The sequence below is a fragment of the Lepidothrix coronata genome, unplaced genomic scaffold, assembly GCF_001604755.1.
Source record: "Lepidothrix coronata isolate B3197 unplaced genomic scaffold, Lepidothrix_coronata-1.0 Scaffold155, whole genome shotgun sequence".
Taxonomy (NCBI): Eukaryota; Metazoa; Chordata; class Aves; order Passeriformes; family Pipridae; genus Lepidothrix; species Lepidothrix coronata.
The window spans coordinates 847,627-873,989 of record NW_016690335.1 but is presented as its reverse complement, the minus strand read 5'-3'; the positions used below and the strand labels follow the sequence as shown (position 1 = coordinate 873,989).

At 35.5% G+C, this 26,363-nt stretch overlaps 1 protein-coding gene across 1 annotated transcript in view; it reads left to right on the top strand.

Moving 5' to 3' along the window:
* Positions 1-26,363, top strand: part of PRKX (protein kinase, X-linked) — a 52,553-nt gene that overhangs the window by 4,720 nt on the left and 21,470 nt on the right. Inside the window, exons 2-3 of the mRNA XM_017828981.1 lie at positions 20,953-21,121; positions 25,231-25,494. Of these exons, the coding sequence (XP_017684470.1) occupies positions 20,953-21,121; positions 25,231-25,494 (433 nt within the window). The remainder of the gene's footprint in view (positions 1-20,952; positions 21,122-25,230; positions 25,495-26,363) is intronic.

Here is a 26,363-nt window from a genome sequence, read left to right as displayed (position 1 = left end):
ACCATAAGTTTTGAAAGAAAACATGGTCTGAATGTTGTGACTGTAATGGTGACCTGAATTCACCATTATGTTTGTACATCTTTGAGGCTTTAGTCATAAAGCTAAATGACTTGGACTTTGTTTTCAGTCTCTATATTTCTTACTTCATTTTTCACTCCCACAAAATGATACTTGTCCCAAAATAAATCCTTATTATTGTTATAGCTGGTGTTCTAGAGAGAAAATGACCAGGTGTGACTCAGCTTTCTTCTCTTGCTTTTCCTGTTATCCACTGCTGAGGTGAATTTCAGTAGCATAATGTTTATCGTGGATTAAGCAGCAACAGGTTCTTTCCCATAAGGTTCTTTTTCTCACTAGGCTAGAAAAAATGGATTGAAACAAGTATTTTCTTTTATCTTTCAGAGAGGTCAGGAAAGTGAGAGTGTATTGAAGAAGTCTGAACACGTGAAAATTGAAAGTTCACATTTCTGCTTTTCTATCTTCAGTGTTTAAAGTCAGTCTTGAGGTAAATGGTCAGTGTTTGCCTGTCACTTGTTTCTTTTGTCTGAGTCTAATTTAGATATTTAACTGATTGCAGAAAGAAATTCATTATTCTTTGTCTGATGTCGTGAATTTAACACAGAATTATAGAGTTAGATATTATAGATGTTATAGAGTAGGCTTTGACACTCACATATACTTCTGGAGATAAGTAATTTGTTAAGTCCTATAAATAGCCCAGAGATGCCCAGAAGTGCCTTTTGCAATGCAAATAATCAAATAGTCTGGAACCCAACTAGTGCTAACATTTCAGGAATAAGAATCGTGCAAAACTCTCCCACAAAATGAAAAGCAACTAACACCATGCCTTTCTTTCCTCTGCCAAGTTTATGCTTAAATAAAAGTAATGTTCCAGGTGAAAATACTTTTGAGAACTTTCTCTGTCAAGTGTTGTGTGTCAGCCCAAAATGAAGAAGGTATGAAACCTGAAGAGAAATACCAATTTGAAGTAATTTTTTTTCTTTCAAAAGGAAGAAGCAGAAACTTAAAGTACTGGTGGTTGAGAGCATGGAGGCTCTTAGGGCTTGACTCACCTTTTTCTATATTTAAGTTCCGGAGTTTGCATGTCTGGACTGTTTGTAGTGGACAGGGAGAACAACCTTTTGGAGATGGATACCTTGATATTTTGGCTTTTATATCATAAAAACTTAAGGAGGCAAATTCCTGCCTAAAGTGTGTTTAATCCTAATTTGGTCCACTTTTAAGGATGATATGCAGTATAATTAGAAAAAAGACAAATGTGGTGGAATTTGTTTGTTATGAGCGGCATAGATGTATATACAGTGATGAAAAGTGAATTTTTGTGAAGTAAAAGATGGGAACTTGTGTTTACCTTTCAAAGGCTTGTCTGGGTATAAGCTGTTCTTAACCAAATTTAGGTTAAATGATATAATTCCCTTACTGTTGATACTTAGCAATGTAAAACATTTTCAACATTAGCTTGTACTACTCGAGTAGTTTAATGTTATCTTTACTTGGGAAGGCACCCTTCCATCTCTGCAATGTTTTGGAGGGTTTTTTAGCAGCTTCAAAGAAGTTGGTCAGTAAAATTCTGGTGAGTACAGTGTGTTGGTGTGCACCGGGGAAATTCAGGTGTTAGGGAAGAGCAATTCTCAAAATTAGGCTATTTCTGCTTTCCCATAAGAAGATTATCTGTCAAATGAATGAACAAGTGTGTTTGTTTGGGTTTCTTTAAATGAAGAAGGGAGACATATAAGATACAATATTCTTTGTGAAGCTTGTTTACCTTGTTAGGTGCACAGTTCGAACTTCACATTAGAGCAGTGGTTCAGTTTTTTATATGAAATACATTTTTTTTTATCCTTGTTTTAAATACTGAAGATGGATCAGTGATGGTGATCTGTAGGATTTGGTGGTGCAAACTTTCCACTTGGCAGCCCTTTTTCTTCTGCCCACTTTGTTTGCTCTCATCCCAGTTTAGACTAGTTGCTAGCTGGTCTGTTAATTGGTTGGCAGTAACTTTTTGTAAATGTGTTGTCGTTTTTCTCCAGGGAATCAATTGGTCTGCTTCGATACATTTCATATCAGACAAATAACTAGTGTGTGTGTGTTTGTGTGTGTTATTTATTTATGTATAACTGAAGCACATTAAATACAATGAGGGAAGTATCCTTTCTATGTGACTAAACTGTATGGTGTGCCACCAGTGGTAGGGGAATGTTAGACTTGTCTGTTGAGTTGATCTGGTTGTGGAACCATTCCTGCAGTATCTGATTTTCTAGTCTTGTGCCTCTCGTTTGTTGGTGAGTGTTTATTTACTACCAAAGTAAAAGTAGATTGGTTATATAGTTCTGGTTTGCAGTGTATTTCATAGCCCTTATACCAACAAGCTGCGGTGTCTATAATAGACTAATTTTTATGTGAAATCTTTTCTTCTGTTTCTTTTCTGGATATTCAGTTTGAATATCACCTTCAGATTTCCCTATTGGATTTTACATTTTATATGTAAATATGCATATATATTTAAATTTATACAAACTCATAAACCCTAAGTTTTACTGTTCCGCAGCTTGATGTAGGAAGAGTGAGAATATGTAAGTCTTCTGCTCATTTTCTGTCAACATATATAGACTTCTTTATGGCTATCACACTTATCAGACCTTTGTTCATGTAGTACCTACAGCATGCAGCAATTTTTTTTTTAAAATTTTTAAGCCAGGATTTTTTTGCTTCCTTAAAGTATTGGTTCTGAGCTAATTTTTCAGGAAAGATCATGTACCTGATACTTGTTACTTTAATTGTAATATGCAATTCGCATATTCAGGTGTAATGATTTATATTTTGTATTTATTGGAGTACTTGAGAAAAGGAACTCAGAAGAGCTATATAGTATAAACTGTTATTAGAAGTTGTACCCTTGGACATGCATTATTTTTTGTGTGTACACTTGACATTGTCTTATGCATGTTTGTTAAAAGCACTAAAGCTATGAAAGCAGTACGTTATTTTGCCTGGAAAGTGGGATTTTAGAACCACTAACATTGTCTACTACAAGAGGAAAGCATATGAAGGTGCCAAGGTTTGGGATTTTTTTGTTTTGTTTTTGGTTGGTTGGTTTTCTTGTTAGTTTCTTCTTTACATAATTCTTACAAAGGAGGTAATGATTTGTTACCAAAATCACATAAAATGACCATTTAAGGTGTCCACTATGCAGTATTTTTTATGAGTTTTGGTATGGTTCTTTGCTAAAATGCAATTTCTTACACAGTGTCCCAGGCATTTTTAGTAAGTGTTGTTCTGTTTGTGTTGGGGAATATGGGGAGACTGAGCAATCTGAAATATTTATGGTAATGGCACTGCCATTATTGTTGAAGGTGCAGAGTGCTCTCTGGATGGAAATGTCTAGTTATTACTGCTTTTTATGCCTCTCAGGTATTGCTCCAGTCAGTAAATTAAATGCTCTGAAGTGATTTTGGTAGATTTTCAGAGAGCTATCTCTCCACAGACTGTTCAAAAACAGGCTAAACTGGGTGTAAGATTTTTACTTTGCTGCTCTACTCACGAGGGTGCACTGTAATAGCTGTATGGATGGCGAGTATAAAAATTAAGAAGCTGGTGGTTGACTGTTTATAGTAAACTTCTGAGTGCTATAATAGCAGACTCCTCTAAGCACCTGCCCCCCAACTGATGACAGACTTCCAGCCTCCGACCTCTTCCCCCCCTCCAGCTTGACACTGGCTTCCTACAGCTCTTGGGTGCAGGAGATGATAGCTTGTACAGTTTTAATTTGCATGGCCTGTCAAAAATAACTTCAGAGTATGCATTGTAAATTTCAGTTTGTTTTCAGGAAGATTAGTGGGTAACTCGTTGTCTGTCTCTGGAGAACAAACAACGAGGACAGCTGCTGGTCAGTCTGTTTCTAAATTGGGATTCCTGTTCCCTCTTTGATTAAAATGTTTCACATTGCCTGTTTGTATGTTGAATTTGTGTTCTGAGGCCACTAACCTCTCCCTGACTTTTGTGACTTTCAGAGGCCTATAAAAACTTTGATAGTATGTCTTTATTTAAGCCACCCAGTTGTCACACTCAAAAGTGGTGAATTTGGAATTTATGCTGAATCAGCAACATTATTCTTCCTCCTTTTTTAGTGACGGCATAGTTCAATTAATTTAAAATACAATATGTGTAGAAATTGCTCATTCATTAATATATTTGGAAATAATGTAATTTGGGTTATAATAAATTTAAGAACCTTTCTAAAATTTTCCCAGTATTGCACCTTAATTCAAAATATTCTGTTTGAAAGCTTTCTACATCTGTTCTAGTATTTTTACAGTGAGTAGCAGTGGTTCCTTGGATCTGTTAATGGAAAATTGTTCATGATTAAAATTGATTTTGATACTTTTTTTTTTTCTGCTGCAAATGACAGCTGGGAAGAAGGTGTGAGAAAGACAGTGTGTCCTACAAGACAGAACCATTAGAAGGAAAACAAAAGTAACTGAGAAGAGAATTGGAAAGAATCTGAAAAAAAGAAGTAACATCAAAGTTAATGCAAAATATTTTCAAAGACAGGAAAATATATTTCTTCTGGGGTAAAAAAAATGGTGGGTTTTTAATTTTTTTTTTTTAATTTCAGTTTTGTACATTTCATCCTTCATCATTTGAAAAGTAGATACAAATTGGGGCACATCTGTTCCTGATGCTGTCAAGCCTATGACAGCTATCCAGTTTTAGAATTTATTAAAATAAACTATATTCTCTAAACTGTATTTCATCTGTCTTCAGGGCAGAAGTATGCCTTTTGTTTTTGCTACTGAAAACTTCACATGCTTCACCTCCTGTAAAAGTGTTAATGGATGATAAACTATTAACCAGCAGATACCAGTAGCTTTCAGTTACAACTGACTTGAGTTAGATATGAACCAATGAGCCAGCCCGGATAGATTAGTTTTGTGTTTATTTCTGATCCTTACATCTGTCCCTGCATTCTAATTTTAGCATCTTTGAGCTTGTTTACTGTTTCTTTAAGCGTAAATCCTAAATTATTTTGAAATGTTTGTTCTTTAAATTGAATACAATTTAAAATTATATTTCTGTTGATCTGTGTACTGTGTCAGCTGTAATAGCAAGTGACCCTCAGCAACGATGTTTCAGTTTTGGAGAAAGAGAGTCTGCAAAAGGCATGTCAAGTACTCTCTGCACATGAACTATAACGCGTGAATTCAATTAGCTGTAGTTTAATCTATCCTATCAAAGTAGTGTTGGATTTGCTATTCATTACTCCCTTTACTGCAGACTGTGATCCTGTTTTTAAATATATCAGTCTAAGTTTAGATAATTCAGAGATTGTATGGCGTGAGAGAATTGAAGGGAGTAGAAGTGAGAAGCAACTATGGCAGCAAACAACAAAATAAATAAACGTGAGTTTGGGTAAATGGGTGCGTGCGTATACATGTATACTTATCTATCTACTTATATGGATATGTTATCTACATATAGATATGTATATGTTGCTAAGAAGGTTGATGTATGATGAAGACATACATAGGATAGAGTGAAATAACAAAATCTAGAAGAAAATGTTGATTCTGATGAAAAAAGAGAACTTGGTTTTATTTTCAAGTTTTGAGTATGTATAGAATCATAGACTGCTTTTGGTTAAAAGTGGCCTTAAAGACCATCTTGTTCCACCTCTCTGCCGTGGGCAGGGACACTAGACCAGGTTGCTCAAAGCCCCAATCAGCCTGGCGTTGAATACTTCCAGGAACCAGGCATCCACAATTTCTCTGAGTAATCTAACCTGGCATCTGACCTAAACCTCTTTCAGTTTGAGGCCGTTCCCCCTTGTCTGTTGCTATCTGCCCACATATGAAGTAGGTTTTTTTCTGTAAGCCCCCTTTAAGTACTGGAAAGCCACAATGAAGTCTGCCTGGAGCCTTGCTTTCTCCAGGTTGAGCAAGCCCTGCTCTCTCAGCCTGTCTTCATATGAAGGGTGGTCTAGGCCTCTGATGAACTTTTTGTCCCTCCTTTGGACCCATTTTAACAGTTCCACATCCTTTTTATGTTGAAGACCCCATTGCTGGATGCAGCACTCCAGGCAGGGTCTCACCTGCCTTGACCTGCTGGCTTTTGATGCAGCTCAGGATGCGATTGACCTTCTGGGCTGCAAGCATGCATTTATGGGTCATGTCCAGCTTTTTCATCCATGAAAATCCCAAAGAACTGGTGACTAGCTAACTGCTTTCAGTGACTGGAAAGTGAGAATACTGTGGGCATAAAAAAGGCTCTGTGTGGCTGACTAGATGATAACTGTAATTGTGATATGATGAGTTGAAGATTTTGTTTCTATTATTAAGGTTTGTCTGCTAGTCTTCACTATTATTATTACTGTATAATATACTTGATACTCTTTATGACCATACAGAGCATTATGAGTTAAGAACTGAGAAATCACCTGTGGAACAGAGCAATCAGTAAATGCTTAATGCTGATAGTTGATTTCTGTCAGTATTTTAAATATGCTATGTGTAAAAGTTAAACTACTGTGTCTAGAGTAGAAGTTTGTGAGAAAGGGTGTAATAAGGATAACACTAATTATGGACTAATCAAATTTAGATCTGTAGATTCTGATCTTCTGATGGTTTCAACTGTCACAGGTAACTGATGGGATTTTGGGGGAGTTTTATGTTGCTTTATGTTTAAAGCTTTGTTTTCCATTTGAGACCTTCCTTAAATTAGCCAGTCCACTGAGAATGGAGAGCTGTCCATGTGCATTGAGTCAGTGTATTGTCCAAACAGTTGTGCTGAAATGCACTTTTTAACATCTCAATTGACTTCTCTTATGTACACATCTTAAGTGATTTGCCACTGTGCTACCCTGTGCTTGGTCACCATCAGGTTAAGTGTGAATCCAGTTAATTGTTAGTATGAGATTCTGCAATTTGAGGGGAGTCTTGAACAATGGGTCATTAGTATAATAATGGCCAGTCTTCGCGAGCGAAGATTTGGGAAAGTAGGTTTGTTTAGAGTGACCTTCTCTTAGATGGATTGCCTCACAGGGCTGACGAGCTCCATCTGCCCGGGGGGCTGGGAATCGAACCCAGGTCGCAGCAGTGAGAGTCCTGCACTCTAACCACTAGACCACCAGAGGCCCCCTGGGTCATTAGTAGGGATGAGATTTTGTCAGCCCAAACTCAATACATGTGAAGAGTTACATGGTCCTCTCTGAGTGGATTTAAAAACTGAACAAAATTTTTTTGACATATGAAAGAAAGATTGTCAGATGTTATGGCAAGTTGTCAGGTCTTATGGAAAGATTTGTGTAGGGTACATGCTCATGTATGTACCTACTGTTTTCCTCCTTCTTGATTGATATGATATTGTTCAAATCCTACAGCATGAGGATGAGGTGATGTTTTATTTTAGTTTATTGAAACCAGTCCTTGAATTGACAGATAATATTTAAGAAAGAACTACTCATAAACAATTGAGAAATAATAAATTTGAACACAAATGCCATCAGAAATGGCACTGGAGATCTGTATTTTGAAAGATTGTATGCAATTTAAAGTCACATATACTGTGCCTTTAATGGAAGGGACAGTGTTCTGCAGTGCAGGTTTTGATTTTCTTAGATTTAGGCCTTCTCACAGGACACATACTGTTTAATATTGGGTAAGTTGGCCATTCCAAAATAACTAGCTATCAAATAGTGTAAAATGAGTGTGAAATCAGCTACCTGCATTTTGTCATGAATAGTCCAAGAAGGAACAAGCTTAGCTTTTCTACAGTGTTTAGCTTGGAAATTTAGAGTGAACTCTGCAGCTTGGTAAGCTTTCCTTGGTCTGTGTGTGATTGGACATAAGTAGTGCACAATATTTTACTTCCTGTGGCATTGGTATTGAATTTTGAACCTTATCCTTCTCTTTGCTCTTCATGTGACTATATGGAGGATTGTCGGTTTCATAATGTGACTTATGAATAATTTCAGATCTGATAAATTCTTTGTTAGACGTATATATTTATTCTTTAAATATAGTTGTTCAGGAGCAGATACTAGTCATTTTAAATGAGATTTATTTCTATAATCTTGTATGTCAATCTTGCTTTTGCATGGGAAAAAAAGTATTGTGTAGGGACTTCACCTACATCCTTGCCCGTTTGTGACATATTGCATCTTTCCATCTGTGTTTTCAGATGTATGGAGTTTGCAAACTATGTTTAATACAAATTTTTTTAAAAAAATTGAACGTGTGATGACTTTACGCTTAAGGAAAAACAAAAAGATTGTAATGAAACGTCTACCACAGAAATGCCATCAAGTATCTGTCAAAAAGTCTATCCTTACTGTTGCAAAATTAATGACATCGTTATGATAGATACTGCAGCCTCTGAAACTTACTTTAGTATTGACTGTAGCGACCTGTTCACCTCTTGATTTCTGTTTTCCTGTACGTTTAGTTTCCTGAGAGTCACTTTGAAAATCAGAGTTGTTTCATGAAAGTTTGGGTGTAGTTTTTCATAAATTCTCAAATGTTCTTGTCTTGGTTCATTTTTGTTCATTTAAATAATGTCAATTATGTACAACATTCTATTTAAAGTCTTATTTGTTGACTTGGATGGATTTCTTGGGCATGATATTCAGAGGTATAATAGTGGAGAAAGAGATTGGATCCCAGTTTTGAGATGGGAGGGAAAGTGTGTGCATAAAAACTGAGAAGGGCAGTTGAAACTGTTGTAAAATTGGTAGAGTGGCTTTTCTTTCCTATTAAGAAACTCTATAGTAACAGTAGAAAAAAACTAATGTGTCCATTCTGTGTTTCAGTTGCATACTAGGCTGAACTGAAGTTAGAACAGAATTTAAGTTTAGACTTACTTTTCTGCATTGTAGAGAAAAAGCAACGAGTGGTCCATACAATCCTGAGTAGCATGAAAAATTCAGACCATGGTCCTTTTCTGATAGACAATTTAAGTGTTTACACAAGACAAAACTGTCAAATTACCATTGGAATGGCTTCAGTAAAATCAGGTATTAATACAAATAATATTTTTAGTCTTCTATTACTAGTGTAATTCTTGGGCACTGTAGAGATTTTTTTTCTAAAATGTTTCATGTTCGAGAATGGAATTTAGTGGAGACTGGGATTTTGAAACTTACTGTGTTTGTTCCAGTTCCATATCAGATATAACTTTATTTGAATATTCTAGACTTACTTGCGCTTTCTTGCATAATAGTTCTTTATGTGGAGAATATTATGATGTCCATACTAGTGCCAAACAATTGTGATTTCATCACCTTGTCTGGTACAGAGTTATACTAATTTTTGTAAGGTATGCTATGTGAGAATTTGGAAAGGTTATGAACACATGAAGTAAATTCTGTATACCTAATGCATCATTATTCTGTAGTCTCTCAGGAATATCAGTTGATGCTGCATTATAAATATAAACAAAGCCTTCTCTTTGAGGAATATTTTGTTCCAATCATGTATTCTCAGTGTATTGACCTGTAACGAAAAATAAATAAATTTGCAGTGCATTTTCCAGGTTGAGATAGAATTTTGGGAGATTCTTACTGGCTTGTAGCTTGATTTTGTTTTGTAAAACTTTGTTTACAGAAGATAGAATACAGAGTTGTAGTTGCACAGCTTGTAACTTAGAGATGCAAAGTTATTATTTGAGTCTTTCGTGAAAGTATTCATTTTACTGTAGTTACAACACTAAGTCCTTTGTACATATTATAATAAAATCTCTAGTACTCAGTACAACCCATTCAAAATGAAAATCAAACTAAATAGAAATTTTAGAAAAGGTCTTAATTATATCAGAAATATTTTTCTCTTTTTGCCAGCATAACAGCTGAAGTGTGAGTAACATAACAATAGTTTTAAGTACCTTCTAAGACTATTGTGCTGTATAAACTTGAATAACATGTTAAAATTACAGACTGTGGATAAATTCAAGCTTCCAAATTGGATATGGTTTGAGCTGTGATTATTTGTACAAACTGTATCCTTTCTTGTGTGTAATGTTTAACTATTATCAGGATTTAAAAAGAAAATGCTAGATGAATGAGCTGGCATTTTAATAGCATATTTGTGACACTGTGCCAGTAAGTTATATTTAGATAACAGTGCTGAAGATTGTAAAGTCATATAGGTATCATTGGGCATAGTTTTCATGATGTAGGAAGAATTCAGTGAGTTGCTAACAATTCTTTTTTGAACCTCACAAATGTGTACTTCCTTAACAAATTAGCACATTCTGTGTCAATAGTTTCCACGTCATGAAATCCTGCATGCACTTATCAGACTGTATAACTTTGACGTTGGTTTCTTCTGTCTTAATACAGACCTATGCAGTGTAAATGACTATCAAACCTACATGTGTAGAATCAACAGAGTAAATAGGTACTTCTGTGTTCATAAATTTGATTTGTAAAACCGCTCTGTTGAATATAGAAGTGCCTTTTTTCTCCTCTGTTGACTTGCAGGGGATTCCACCTATCTGATCCAAAGGTAAGCTGTGTAATAAGTGAGGATGTTCCAACTCAAAGTGTCTAGGGAGACTGTTGGTCGTTTGCCTAAAAGATGGGAGAAGTTCTGTCTCTCACCTTGTGTTTGGGGTACTGCCTTCACCTGCAACATTACTACTTTGACTTTTTTGTATTGTGAAAGGCTTTCTTTAAGTTTCCATCATAAGTTGAAACAGGCCAAGAACAGTGGCAGCTTTTCAGAACATACATGGATTGTATCTTTTAATGTCCAGCCATAAAGAGATGATATGGAGCTACGTGGTGCTTTGTGGTAGTCTTTTATCTTTGAAAGTAGAAAGAACTCCAGTATGACATTTTACAAAAATACCAGTCCTAAGATTTTAAGATATATTGTGAACAGTGAACTTTCTGATGCTTTGAGGTCTTTAACTGCTAGTCAGTGGTCAGGCTTTGTCTTCATTGGAATGTTCAGAGGTTTGTTGTTTGGTGGTTGGTTTTTTTTTTTTCTCTATAGCCTGAATTAGCTCTAGGTCAGTTTAAAATTTAAAAATGGAGGTCAAAAGTATGATTGGAAAAAAGAATGGAAAAGTAGGTATTGAGTACTACTGAGCTTTAGTTTCATTTTGCTTTCTGAATTTGGTGTATCTGGTTTTGAACCCGGCCTTTCAAGCTGAGTCTCAATTTTGGTGGTACACGTGTATGTAAATATGCAAGTATGTTTCTGGACCAGGGCCTTCTGTGTTGAATTATGTGGTAACACACAAAATAGCAGGGAATAGGTAATCTGGGAATATCTTTCTATTAGTTGCCTATTTAGCTATTTCCTGAAATGCATGAGAGAACTAAAATGTGCTGAGTGCATTTAAATTAAGTCTAAGTCTTAGATCTGTCTTCATCCAGGAGCTCTTCAGCCTAATCTACTCTTCAGTCTTATACTTTATCTGTTCACCACTTTATGGTATTTCTACAATGCTTTTAATCTGTTCGAAAAGTATTTAAAAAGACAGTTTTTATGCACTGTGTGAAGTGTCTCTCTCAATTTTTTTTCTCCTTTAACACTGCTTTAGATGAAGATGGAAGTGAAATGTAATTGAAAGGGATGTATTATAAGAGGTACTAGTCCCTCAAAGGCTTCTGTCCAGCACTGGTGAAGGAGGAAATTGGTCAAGTACCAACAATGTGGCTTTTATTACACTTAGTCAGCAATAATAAACCTTTGTACTTCAACAAGATTTTTTTTGTTTGCTTTTTAAAAGGACACAGGGATATTAAGCCTCATGCTTTCTTTGCGTTAATATGGGACTGATTTGCAGCAAGTAGTTCTTTCTGAAAAGCTGAGTTTTGGGACAGGCAAAAAGATGCTGATTATGGAAAAATCCAACAAGTGTGTAGAGACATTTCTGGGTTGAAAAGAAAGGTTGCTAATCAGGTCTTGGATACCTACTAAGTACCCCCATTTAGGCTTACCTAGTTCAGAGGAGGCTGCTGTTAAAGTTTTGATCCACGCTGCTGCATGGATCTGATTTTTATCAGACTCCATGTAGCATTAACTTCTATGGAACTAAGTTCCATAATCCTTCACAGATTATTGCATTTGTGTTTTTTTCTTAATCATCAAAATTTTATTTCTATTTATTTTTCTCAGATGAAAACATGAGTTTTGGGCACAGACATGTTTTGTAGTTGTTTGGCTGGCCAGTTTTATTTTAAGGTTTTTTGTTTTCTGTGTGTATAATTGTGAGTTTTGTGCATATAATAGTTTCATGGCAACATATGTCCAGCTGTAGCAACTGACAGCAAAAGCTGCTGGAACAATATTTCAAGTACCTGAACAGTAGTGTGTTTTCTATAGAGGTGCTGTTTCAAATTTTTAAGACCAAAAAGACTGTTTCTTTTAGTTGAAGTTACCTAAAAAGGGTTTCAGTCTGCTCTTGACTGTGACATGGCAATTTATTTAGTTTTGAGGGGGTTATTTTGTTTTGGAGGGGTTTTTTTTTGGTGAAAAATCAACTAAATATCTCCATGCTGAATTTGAGTAAAGCAACAAGCCAAAACAGTTCTGTAAATGCTTCCAGTAAAGAGGGAAACTGAAGGTGAAGATAGAAGTGCTGATAAATGGAGAGAGAAAGCCTTACTGTTTGTTTTCTTGGGTAAAAACTTGATTGTGGTAATGAAACTTAGCAACTGATCTGTTTTTTGTTTGGTGTTTTTTTTTCTGATGTAAGATGTCCCTGCATATGTTCTGCTTTTTCTTCTTACCTTCATTGAGAGGGGAAAAAAAAAATCACTGGGAAACACTTCTATCGCATTAACTGAATAGAATAAGTGAAAAATTATGTATTAATGATTTACTGGAATTGATTATTTGTATACTACCAGAGGTAAACTGCAAGGTATTCATCCTCATAGAAAATTAGTCAGTCCCTTTTGGCTTAGACTGCTTCTGGGACATCCAATTCAAAATATTGAGAGTAATACTAATCCCAGCTCAAGAAGCAGGAGCTATATATTTGCAACTCACACCCATTCACAGACACAAAATCAAACAGTATCTGAAGAGAGATCAGGATTCATCACTTTGGGTTGTATTGAAAAATGTTTCTGTCATAGCATTTTTATTACATTTTTTAAACAATCAAAAGGAATCTTGGATTTTTATGATTTTTTAAAGATTTTTATTTGGGATTTTTATGATACCTAGAATACTACTTTATTCATCTTGTTGGTTTTCCTTCTCTTTGCCTGAGTCTGGTTTACTTTGTGACACATTTTGTTTGTGGTAAGTAGAAGTGTAACACCCTTGAATAAAAATAGTTACTTTTAGCCTAAATGTCCATCAATTTGTCTGAAGTTTCATTTTAAGGAAGCTGTTTCATAGTGGTTTTAAACACTTAAAAATAATTAGAGCAATTATAAAAGATTAACTTAGAGCACAAATTGATTTAGAAAGAATACTGAATTACCCTAAACTTGATGGGAATTTTGGGCACCAGTTAATGGACAGAAGTTTGCTAGATGTGGGGTTTGCATGTCTGGCTTTTGTTGTTTGAGGAATTATTTAGAAAGAAACCAACTGGTTAAAAATCCTTCTCTTTAATATTTGCATTCCTCTCAGTTAATGTGTTTATTTTAACCTCTCCCTACCTGAAAGAAGCAATTCTCTGAATAGGATTTGAATGAAATAACCTTTTAAAGTCCAGAGATGGTCTATCTTGCTAGTATAATTTCCAATTTACAGATTCTTTTCCAACTATTAAAACCTGAAACTTTTTGATAATGCTTTGATTACCTGAAATTCTCATCAGCTGAAAGAGAGAATTTAATACTTTCTCGTGTTCTAGCTTGGCATGTGTTGCTAGCCAGACAGGTACCTGATTCTTAGCTTAACAACATTTGTCTTTTAAAACATGATAGACTAAGGTTTTTTTAAAATCAGGTCAAGACAGACTGATACACTTCATTTCTAGCAGGTGTTTGGTATCATTTAAAATATGCGATTTCAATAGGCTTTAATTTAGTTCAGCAAATAGTGTGAAGCTTAGTTTCTAGGTGAAAAGGAAGTTCATCTTTAAAGGTTTCTGTTTGAGCAGTTTTTATAAAAAAACAGTTTTGCAGTTGTGGCCTATCTATATGTCAAGTGCAATATTTAAATAGGTAAAAGTAGAAGTAATAATGACTTTGCAATGTCCTATTTGGAAAAGCTTTTCATCTGCTCATTTATTCATCTTCTTTCTATCAGTGTCTCACAAGTCATAGGTAGAGGAAGGCATGGGAAGAGTTGCAAAGGTACCATTCAAGTAGGGAAATACAACTTTTATGAGAATTGTTCTGAAGATTGTAGATGTTAAAGTTTTGTGAAGGGACATGCATGTAAATTCAGTGTTCTAAGAGCTGTTTAGAAATTGAATGGATTTAAGGTTACCATCACCAGCAGCATTTATTTATTGGTCTCTGGTATTTCAAAATAAGCAAATAAAGAATAGAGAGAGGAGAAATTTCCAAGGATTCTGCTTGTTTTGTTTAAAGACACCTTGATATTTAAAGTATTTTTACAGAGAGACAATAATTTGTGAGCCAAAAAAGTAGATAAATCTGGGTTTATAAAGGAACTTGCATCATCAATGTTCAGTTGATTGGCACATTTTGGAAATCAGAAACCTGTCTCTGAACTATGTGAAAAACAGGAAACTTGACTGATGGCTATTAATTAGCCTAGTGTTTCCTGTGTCCTTAGTTCATTAAGATTGTAGTTCAGAAAGATTTAAATGGGTGGGTCAACAATGAGAGTTGTTGACACAATTCCTTGGTATTCTCTGGCATATTAAATTTTGTGCAAAGTTGAAAAGAGACTATAACAAATTACAGGTTGTTAAATGCAGTTTTAATGGTGTGTTGTTATAGACTTCTTGTATACCAAGTAAGAAGGAACATGAAAATATGCTAAGTCTTTGGAATTTTTGGAAATTTCTTACAGCAGCCCCTTTGAATCAGAAGCTAGGCTGTACTTTGAACATGCATTGCTAGTTTCTTTTTGACTTCAGCTGAGCTGGTATAAAGAATTAATGATACTGAACTTCCAATTTAAAAATGGTTTGACAAGGGTTGAGTCTATAATCTAAAAGAGAAGTAAGGAAAAACCGCTGATATGCCACTGGCAAAACCATATTTGGGACAGGTAGTCTGAACAGTGATGATCTTGAATGTGGAAGATCATAGTTCTGGAATGTGGTGGTCATAGTTCTTGCTGTGTTCTTGTTATCTCACATGCTTGCTAAGTAGAAAGACGTCTTCTCTATCCAAGGGGTACTTGGTGTAAACTGAATCATAGCACAATGCATGAATGAAAAGCATCATAGAAGCAAGCTGCTCTGGCAGAGCTGCACAGGGTGAACACTACACATGCATCTTTATTTTCTGTGCTTTTTAGTGCTTTTAATCAGACTGTCTCTTATTTCCCTGCATATCATTGAAGGATATGCAAAAGCTTTACAAAAATTGTGGGTTGACATTTCCTTCTTATATTCAGAAGTATGAGATGAGCAGTTCTAGACAGAAAAAAAGGCCTCCTATAGAACCTCTTTTAAATTTCATTATTTCTCTGACATGTTTTTCAGTTGTAGATCTGAACCCTCTAGAGTGATGCAGAGCTATAAAAGCAGTGGTCTAAGAGTTACAGTGAGCAATCTACAGCTGACTTGCAGAACAGCAAAGACACTGAATTTGGCATTTTCAGTTGACACTGGTTTATGGGTTGAAACATTAATAAAAATGTGAACTTGGCTACTATGATGTCCAAAATCATCATCCTCATTTTGAGTTGTCCTTTGATGTGCCATCTGCATCATTTGTTGTAGAAGCCCACAGTTACTTGTGCCTTGTGGTTTCCCCATATCTTTCTCCCAAGTGTTAATCTTCTGATTACCAGTCTGTTAGGGCAGGCTCATTTCCTTTGCTGTGCCACTTCCTTGTCAGGAATTATTAACAGCCTCCATTTCCCAGGCTAGGCTGTTCAAGTTCCATCCCAAAATGAGACAAAGTTTAAATGGAAGATGAATTTGACACTCAGTGGTGAATTTGTAATGTGATACAATTTGCTTAGTTCATCTCTGATAGTCAGCAGAATTAAGTCTGTTGTGCTTGTGGCTATCAATAAAGACTAATATGTGTCACAGTAGGAAATGTTTCTTCTAACTGTAAATAAAAGTGAATGCATCTGATGGTTTTTGTAGGCATCTGTCGAAAGTCGGGACCAAACCCTTTGGGACTCAGAAAGCAGCCCTCAGGGTGGTAGATCTCACATGACCTAGTTTATTCTTCATTAAAACAGATGGTATCTATCTAAGCAAGGCAAACTTGGTTTTAAGAAAGAGCTGGGGATTAAAAGGATGGGAAGCTGGAACAGCCGGGCCTAATTAATGGGAGCAAATAAAGAGGCAAACTGAGCATTAAATTAGTCACCTACATCAATAGCAAAATAGTCACTACATGACTACTCACCACTTGTTTTAGCTAAACAAAAGTTGCAGGATTGGTTTTCCTAGCATCAAAAGTATCTAAAATTGCATCAGAAATGTTCCCACATTCTTTATTCTTTTCTACCAGGCTTCAAAGAGAGTAAAATCCTGGAAACTGGCTGCGGTATTTTGGCATGGCATTAGGGAATCCAGCTTTTGTAAGACTGAAAATGCCTTTCTTGCATTTGATATTTAGGCCAAGCTGGTCCTCAGCAGGTTTTGGCCCTTTGTGTGTGTTTAACATGAGAAGGTTACCTAATGGAGAAGATTGCTGGCATTCCTTCAAGCTCTACAACCACATAAAATATGCAATAGGATCAAAAAAATTTATTGTTTCTGTTGTAAACAGATTGTACTGGATTAGTGGTTAGCATTTTGCGTATTTTTATTCTGTTTGCCCATTTAGTCCTGAAAATCCTGAATTATGTTGTAAATAGAACAGGCACTCTTCGCTTTCTCTTGTGGCCAGAAACCTTCACCTGCCATATGCCTTATCAGGGAGAAGGGGCCTGCACAAATAAACTAAACTGCACAAATCTGCCTTCGACCTTCTAGTAATAGCTGAAGTATAATTTTCTGAGGTGCTCTAAAACTCTAATAATATGTGCTATAAAGACAGGTAGGGATATGCATGTGTGTATGTAGCCATTGCTCTTCCTTCAGCAGGATAGTACTTGGTAATTCTCAGAACTCATCCAGAATGGTACAAGGTCCCTGAAGTTCCCTTGGTTTGAACCAAGTATAAAATAAATGTCAGTAGAATAAAGTACAGATTTGTATATACTGAATTTCCTTTCATTCATAGCGTGCAAGTATAAAATATTCCTATTTTAAGGTAATCCTAAGGAATGTTTACTTATCTGTCACAAAAGGTTGAATTCATTTAGTTCATTCAGCTAAGCTCTGAGGTAATCAGGGAAAAAGGTTGAACAGTCCTTTCACAGGGATTAACAGAAACTTCTGTGAGTTTAGTGTCTGTTTTGTGGAGGGCAAAAGGCAGTGGTGCTTTGATGGAAGACTGGTAACCCTGCCTTTCTTTGCATCCAAAGACTTTCCCTCAAATTTATGGAGTTGGGCCTTTGTCTTACACACTGCTACTTCACTGTTTCAGTTTTTTAGTTTTCTTACTGTGAATCTGAGGAGAAGAATTTACACCTAGTCACAAGAAGACCTGTCTATATAAAAGAGTTAAGTTTTCTTGACTATGCTAAACAACCATAACATCATCTTGTCTCAGCCTTCCCCTTTGACCGTCATCCTGTTCCTTCCCCTAACCCCCCCAGTTGCAAGGAAGAAAATTTAAAAAAAATGTTTGCAGAAATGGCTAGAAGTATGAGCAGGGAACCCAGACCAAAAGTTTGAAGTGAGATATTTAAATTATAGTCGGTTTTGTATGCAAACTTTATCTGGTTATTTGAAGACTGGCTGAGCATAAAAAAAAAAAGCTTAACAATTAGTCCCATGGAAGGGTGGTGGGTGTGTGTCTGGGTACTGCCAGCTAATGCAGGCCTAGTGGTTGCATTAGCTATAAATGCAGGTGATGGCTAGAAAATTCATATTATGAGAGATGTCTGAAAACAAATATTAGATGGCTTCTCAGTCTATACAGTCTTGTTGATTTCCATCATTGCTTGAAATTGGGTTAAAGATGTTTGAAAAAAGACTGCCTGCGATCAGTTCAAAAATAAAACTGGTTAGGGAAGTTCTGTGTTCTCGCCTGTCTGTGTGGTCTTCTGGTTTTCCCGGAGGCGCTCTAGATTAGGTGCTTGCCACTGTTCTGGAATAGCTTGCCAAGCTTTGCTGTTCCTGGCAAAGACGTTTTTAAGGAGGCCATGCTTTCAAACTTAGGAGTATTGCTAAATAAGTCCCTGACAGGTTCTTTGAAAATAGATGGAACTTGTGATTTTGTTATTTCTGCGCAGCAGTTTGTACAGTTAGACCAATAGCGTAAGGAAAAGTAAAGCATTCTAAAATAAAAGTTTCTTGGACAAGTAGAACAAGTCATGAAACGTGCAATCACTAGAGACCTAGGAGCAATTAGGTATGTATTCACTTCTGACGTGTCTTGTCACATATGTCTGTGGAAGCACTTTGTTCATACAGGTATCAAAATGCATGTAAAACCCACATTTGCTGGTGGAGTTAGTACTGTTAATTTCCCTGAGTCCACATTTGGAAGTTGCAAAAATGAAGGGTGATTTTTAGTTTCAGTGTGCAATATGACTAGTTATCCCTCACAGTGTTTTTACTCGGAATTAAAATTTCCACTCCTAATTTTGAAATAACGTAAGTTACTTTTTTTTATTCTGTTTATTCAACGTGGATGTAAATAATCAGTATTTAAAGCAGCTTGAACAGATGTCTCTGCTTGGAAGCTTTTGGTCCTTAATTTTTTTGTATGGGAGTTTTTTTACTGCAAAAGCTCATCCCTGAGCAAATAAAGTTGTTTACAGGTATAGTCATGTAATGTGACTACATTGTTAAAGGATTTAATTGCATGATAAATTTTCCAGGGTAACCTGATGGCTTACTTTGTTATAACAGCAGGCTTTTTCTGAGACCTCTGTACAGTTTTCATGGTTAAAGAACTGTAACTTGGGACAGGTGGGAACATAAAACTTCTTTGATACAATCTTTTGTGCTTGGACAATGGTAATCATTGATGTGTTTGTGTAGTGAGAAGTTTTATCTCAAAAGCTGGCTTTGAAAACTGTATTGCTAGGGGAGCTGCAAGTTCCATCAAACTGGATTGCTGGAGTTGGTAGTTTCTAGTTTGTAAAATGAGTACTTTGTTTTGTTTTTAAGTAAATGCAATGGTCTTAAACAATATGACAGATGACTGGAAAGAAAAACTGTTAAATAAAATGTAAATGTTTCAGGTGAGAATAGACATACAGAAAACAAACATTTTAAAAATAAATTCTCAAGTTTCTTGAATTTACCAGAGGCAAAAATTCCCTTGTCTTTTCTCCCCAAATAGTGCAATTTTAGAAGTTCATTTATTGGTCTCTTTCCCCTACCTATCTCTCAGAAATCTGTTTCCTTTCACATACATACTCATCCCCTTGCACATGTTACACATCTTAGAAAATTAAAATTGTCTGGTAGTATAGATTGATGGTAACTGATTAACACAATCTGAAATCAATTGACATACCAATTAATAATCCTGTAATGCATCTGTGGGCTGCCTTTCTAGGGTATGTGCAGGGAAAGGGAAGATTGTGAGCTCAAGTATAGGATTTTGACTTTTTTGGAGAGAGTGACCTTTTACAACTTAGGCACTTGGTTTGAATGCGAAGTGTCCTTTATAGCAGCACATATTTCTGTCAGAATGGGATTAAAAGTATCTGGTGTAGTTCTGTAATGGAATCTACATGGCATTGTTTAATGAGCTGAAAAACAATAAGCAACCATCCAGCGAGCCGAAATGTCTGTTCAAATGTGTAACACTGTGCTGCACTACAAATAGTAGTGTGGCTAAATGTGCTAGTTTTAACCTTCATTTCAAACTAAAAGAAATAGTTCAGTTATGTATGATTGTCATGAGCTCAATGCACTGAAAAGGAACTTTAATGACTACTGTATGATGATGATGATTGAATAGACAAATGCTAATACGTTATTTAAAAGTCAATATGTTTTTTATTTTCCTTTTATATTTTTAAGAGTGAATTGAAAAAGGAATACATTAACTGCAAAAAAAGGGTACCAGAGAGCTACTGTTTCCAAGTTTTTTTTTTAATTTCTTTTTAGAAAGGTCAGCAACTCTTAAGTATTTTTTTTTCCCATCACTTCCTTATCCTACTGAATCACTTCACCTCTCTGTGGATGTTTAAGGGAATAATTCCCTACCCTGAATAATTGGAGACTGGAGCTGTTCTCAGTCACCAAACCTTGGGAGATGAATCTTTTAAAATTTTTTTGTTGTCATCATGATTCTGTATTTTGTATTCTTTGCATTATGAGTTCTTACGTTTTATGCCTTGATTGATTTTGAACTACCTAGTTTTAATAATTAATAAATGGAAATAATGAAATTGAAGAGAGTGTTTCCCAGCTTTTCTTCTTCATTTGGCAACAGTTTTGCTTCTTCCATTTAAATTGGTTACATTTGAAACTTACATACTTATTTTTTGTGTGCATCTCCATTACCCTTTCTCAGGACCATTTCTCTTCTTTGCGAGAAATGCTTCCAGTATCTATCTAAAGAGTTGCAGTATCACAATACCATTATTTTTTATCAAATCACTATTGACAAAATCGAGAAATCCCAAGAAAAAGAAAAGAATTCTGTGAAAACAGGTAGAATATGTGAAAATAAGAGGAAAACCAAAACAAACTAACCTGGAATTGAGTTCCTGTAGGTTTTGATTTAGCAAGTTATCACTGTTTTTTTTTCTCCTTTTACAATAAATTGATGTTTCTACTTCAACTTTTCAGGCACGGGTACCTTTGGACGTGTTCATCTGGTGAAGGAAAAAATGGGCAAACGTTACTTTGCACTGAAAGTAATGAGCATTCCTGATGTCATTCGACTGAAGCAAGAGCAACACGTGCACAACGAAAAGTCTGTCTTAAAAGAAGTCAACCACCCCTTTTTGATCAGATTGTAAGTTCTTGTGTTTTTTTAATTCATTTAGCTCATGCATTAAGTGCAGTTAAAATATTCCAGGGTCTCATTGCAACTTCTTATGTAAATTAACCAATGCTGAGCATTTAATTTCTATTACATAATCTAGACTATAATAGACTTTGGACTAAAATATTTATTAGAGAAGAATGAAGAATTTAAAATCAAGATGCATAATTTAAACATTCAAGCAATAATTTATGATAAGAATTTTTCTGTCTCTTATTTTCGTACTGCAGAAGAGAAATCTTCTTAAGTGAGGGGAAAATACTAATGAAGAATTGCTAGGATTTGCTCATCAAAATGACTTCTAGAATGATCCTTGATGTTAGAAATGTGATAAAAGTATTTTTACATGTATGTCTTGTAGGTATCTAGCTAAAGATATTATTAAATTTAAATATCTGCTTTTTAAAAACTTCTGTGAACTCTTGGAAACTTTATTTTTAAGAAGTTTAAATAACTGCATCACTTCTTGGACTTTGATATTCCCATGCTTAAGGTTGTTAAGTGATGGAACCTATTGAGAAACATGTTTTAAACACAATTCATAAAGAACACTTTTTTTTTTTCATGGAATTATGGTAATTCTAATGATCCCAATAATCCCATTGTTAAAGATAGAAGTTATCATACTTTTCTGTTCACAGCACCACAGCATTTCTTGTGTATCTGAGTCCAGATCTATTAATAGGATAACTAAAACTCTGGGTAATTGCAGAGTTAATTTCCATTTATATTTTCTCATGCATGGATATAGGGCTATTGACCAAGATTTGTTTTGCGTTTACCTGCCTTAATCAGTTTTACATAAAAGTAGACAAAATTAGCCTTAGTTAGTCTCTAGCTGCCAGGAGTGCAGTCTCCTCCCAGGGCTCAGAAAGTATCAGAGAGAAAGAAGAAGGAACAGCATGATAGTCATCCAGAAGATGGAATGAGCCCTGCAGGAGGAGGCTTTTTCTCTGGTGTGTTGTTGCTTTTTCCAGCATCATGATGCAATTAGTTTCCAGCTAGTGTTCAGAAATCCTGTGTATGGCACAGTATCAGTAAGATGAGTTCTATGGTGTGTGTGGAGTTTGAGATGCTTGGAGGAAAGCAAGATGAAGAGGCTGAGTGCATCTGGTTAGACTGGTTGGAATACGGACGGAACAGGGGGAACAGGATTTTATGCGTATGTCTATGTACATAAGTAAATTCTTTAAAAAAACCCCTACCAAACCCAGCAAAAAACCCCAGCTAAATAGGTCTGAGTGTCAGGAAGAGTGAGAATAGAGAAACCTGTGTGACATGTCAGAGATAGGGATGCAGGGATTCATGTCCATACAGAAGTGATCAAAAATCCAAAGTGGTAAGTTTTCTTGAATTTCATTCATACCTTATTTCCAAAATACCAGATTTTTAAAGTTGCCAAAGGACACAATTCAAATGGAAGTTTACTTGTGTGCAAGGCAAACATTTTTCACATCTTCTAGAGTTCTGCCTTTTCTGTTGAAATGTCCAGTGAGACATTGCATCAGCTGTACTCATGTAATTTTCCATGTGATGCCTTTGTCCCTTGGCAAAGGAGACTCAAAGCAACCTAGCTGAAATGAGGTAGTTAAAATTTAAGTCGCAATAATATTTGTGTGCTTTAGGTTAAACAAGTGTTCATGGGTGATTATCACTGACTGTATGACAAATAACACTTTCTATAGCTTTTTATGTGGGTAACAGCTTTTTTCAGCTACCCAATAGATGTGGATTTTTCTATGAATTCTTTAAAGTGTTTTACTAAGTGTTTAACAAAAAGGGAAAAAATTGATATGGTTCTGCTTCAGTGCCTTTAAACTGTGTTATCTACTTCCTGGGTTTTATGTCTTCAGTTAGCTTCACCATCTTAAACATGAATGATATTTTCCTCAAGCAATCTGTGTCAGTGAAGCACAATACTTCAGCATTTTATGATGGAAAATAATAAGTAATGCTGCACATAATTGATTTCTGGTGTTCGTCCTTCCTATGTCTTCCTTTATGTAAAGAGTTTATATAACTTTTTTTCATTTTCCTGTTGCTTGTGAGAAATGTCTTGTCTGCATATAGGGAGGTCTGGTTTTTCTGTACACACTTAAGTTATTTATCTACATATTTTTTTTAAACAATTTTTTGTAAATGCTTGTTTGGTGCTCTTGCAATCTTTACTGCATGTTTGAGTGATATATCATACCTCTGTGTGTAACACTTCATAGTGAGCTGTAATGTTGACATGTATCTTTTGATTTTTTTTTTTTTCAAGAGAACAAGAATTAATAAAAGTCCACTATGTCTTGTAGACCTATAAGCTAAAACTAAGGTTGTTTGAAAGCTAAGGTTGTTTCTGAGAGTTCACAGTGGCATCGAAAGTTCATGTAGTAAAGCTGAATTGTAGAGTTAACATCACCATGCATATTATTCTGATCACAGCTTCTGAGATTTTTTTCTTCTTTTTTGTGTTGGAATTACCATTTAAAGCAATCTGCATTGCAAGTATCGAAGTTCTTAAGTTTGCTCTATTTCATGTATATCAAATAACGTATCCATTTTTTCTGTGGAAACTACTGTAAAGCTACTTTGTTTTAATGGTCTAGATCTTCTACTTTTTCCCTTCTGTATTCTTTGTCAGATTTTGCTCTTTCTCTCCACGTACATGTTCTTTTAAATATGTGGTTTGCTTTGTTTTGCCCACTCCTGTTCTTCTTTCACTGTTTATTATTTATTAACTACCTAAAGTTCATCTCCAGAGTGTTTTTACAAACAGTCAATAAAGATACTGTGGACATCATCAATAGTCAATTCATTATGTTGACGGCTGTCATAGGGAAGAAGTTCCGTAAAAGCAAAGGCGAGCCTGGACTCTGCTTTCTTCATCACTTTGAAGGAATGGAGGAGCTGTTAGTGATGTCTGGTAGTCCATCTCATTTTCTTGGTTGCCTCAGTGCTGGTATTAAAAAATAAAACCTTACTGAGTAAAAGTCATTCAGGTGTTTGGGACCTCAGCTTACTCTGCCTGTCTTTGCCGAGGCTCTCTGCCTTAATTCAGTGCCAGGTAGATACTGCAGAAGTACTTGTGATACTGCAGAGGCAGTTACTAGAAGCTAAAGTATCCTCTCTTCTTGTATCAATAAAGTAGGTAGGGATACAATGTTCTCTATCTTTTATTAAAAAATTGGGGCTATCTCTTTTCATTAAGTGATAGTGTTCTTCAAGGTGTTGTTACAGATAGTTTCTTCTTAACAGTTGAGTTACATTTAGGTGTGTGGTATGTGAGTTTTTTAGTGTGGATAGAAAGAAAAACAGCTTAGTTTAGGGAAATGTGGGAGGGAAGATTACTGTATTCTGTAATGAAGCATTTTAAAGCCACATGGAATTATTTTCTTTCTTCTTTACCTGTTCTTTACTGTTCTTTACTGCACACTAATAATGACTGTACCACAATAATAGTTCTTAAATCAAAGGTGGCAGTCGCAGTCTGAGGAATGGAAGGTACTTATCATTGGGTTAATTCTGAGGTACAGAAATGAATCCTGTTTTGGTGTCATTTTTGCTTTCCTATTGCTTTTTGTTAAAAGATACCATAGAAGAGCAAGCATTGTGATCTGATGCTTTAGCTGGGGTTGTGTATTTCCAGGGAAGAAGAGATAGAAGGACAACTCTGTGATGTCTTATTTTGAACGTATTGTCATGAAAGTCTTTACAAAGGCAGATTCTGCTCACCCTCATCACTTTGACAGTGTTTCATTACATAAAATGTGAGGTGTGTAAGAAATGTCTGGTCTTTACATCAAGTCAGTTATTTGATGCTTAGCAGATACCTATTTTGTACAATGCAACAGAGTCTATCAGTTAATTTACTTCCTTGGCTTGTGCTGTACTCATCCTCAACTATCTGTTTTACGTTGCAGGTTAAATAAGCTACCTTGAATGTCTGTTACATAATCTTGCTGGATTCTTGGGGGTTTAATATTTGCAGACTAGAAATCAGAAATTAGTTACATACATTTTACAGACATTTTCTTCTAAAGCAAATTGGAGACATAATTTCTTTATTCAGTAAAATAATACTTTTATTACAGATTTTGGACCAACCACGATGAACGTTTTTTATATATGTTAATGGAATATGTACCAGGAGGAGAACTTTTTAGTTACCTGCGCAACATGGGGCGTTTCAACAACAGCACAGGACTCTTTTACTCTGCGGAAATTATTTGTGCAATAGAATACCTGCACTCCAAAGAAATAGTTTATAGAGACTTAAAACCTGAAAATATATTACTGGACAAAGAAGGACATATCAAGCTTACTGACTTTGGATTTGCTAAAAAGCTGGTGGATAGGTAAGTGGGGTTTTCTTATGGTAATTACATTTTGCTTGCTAAACAGTTATGAACAAAAAGGTTTGATTTCAGCACTTCATCTGACACCCCATGTGATTCATACATGTCAAGTCATTTAATATGAAGGAAGTGATCATCTTGAAATGGCTGCATGGAAACCTGTATTACCCCTTAATTATAACTAGGAGCAATATCACAAATAAGCAACAGTAGAAAAATATTTTTAGATGAGTGATTTTGTATATTGAAGTTTTCAGCAGTCATCTTATATAAAGGGAGTTCAGTAAAGTAATATGAGCAAATATTAAAATCTGTACATTAATCCTCCATACATATTGAATGGCTAAATGTTTTGTAACTCATGTTTCCTTCTGCTTTCCTTTTAGAGATTTTTGAAGTGTGAGAATAACATTTTAAAACTGCATACTGTGTTAGCCTGTTGCTAAAATGAAACTGCAAAAATCTAGACAAAAACAATGAAGCCAGCTTCAGCAGAATTGGTTTATTTAACTGTTGACTTTTACATTACTGTAAGCTTTAATAGTATATATAAACTTTTTGATAATGCAGAGGGTTTTTTCTCTCTGTTTGAACTACTCTTCCAAGATGACATGCATGTTCTTAAAAGGAAGCAAGAGCATTGAGAGTCAAGAAAACGGAGGAAAATCTAGCCTGTCGTATCAGAAAAGCAATGTGACAAAGTTTGGTATTATGCCCTTGAGCCATCTCTTGAGGGGAACAGTAGTATATTGTTCTAGTTGAGGCAGCTAGTTAGGTGTTATATAGGTGCTTATTCTTTTCACTCATCTGTGTACCTGTTTGATGCTGCTTTTGCAACAGATGGTTCGGTGGGTGAGGATAATTCTACA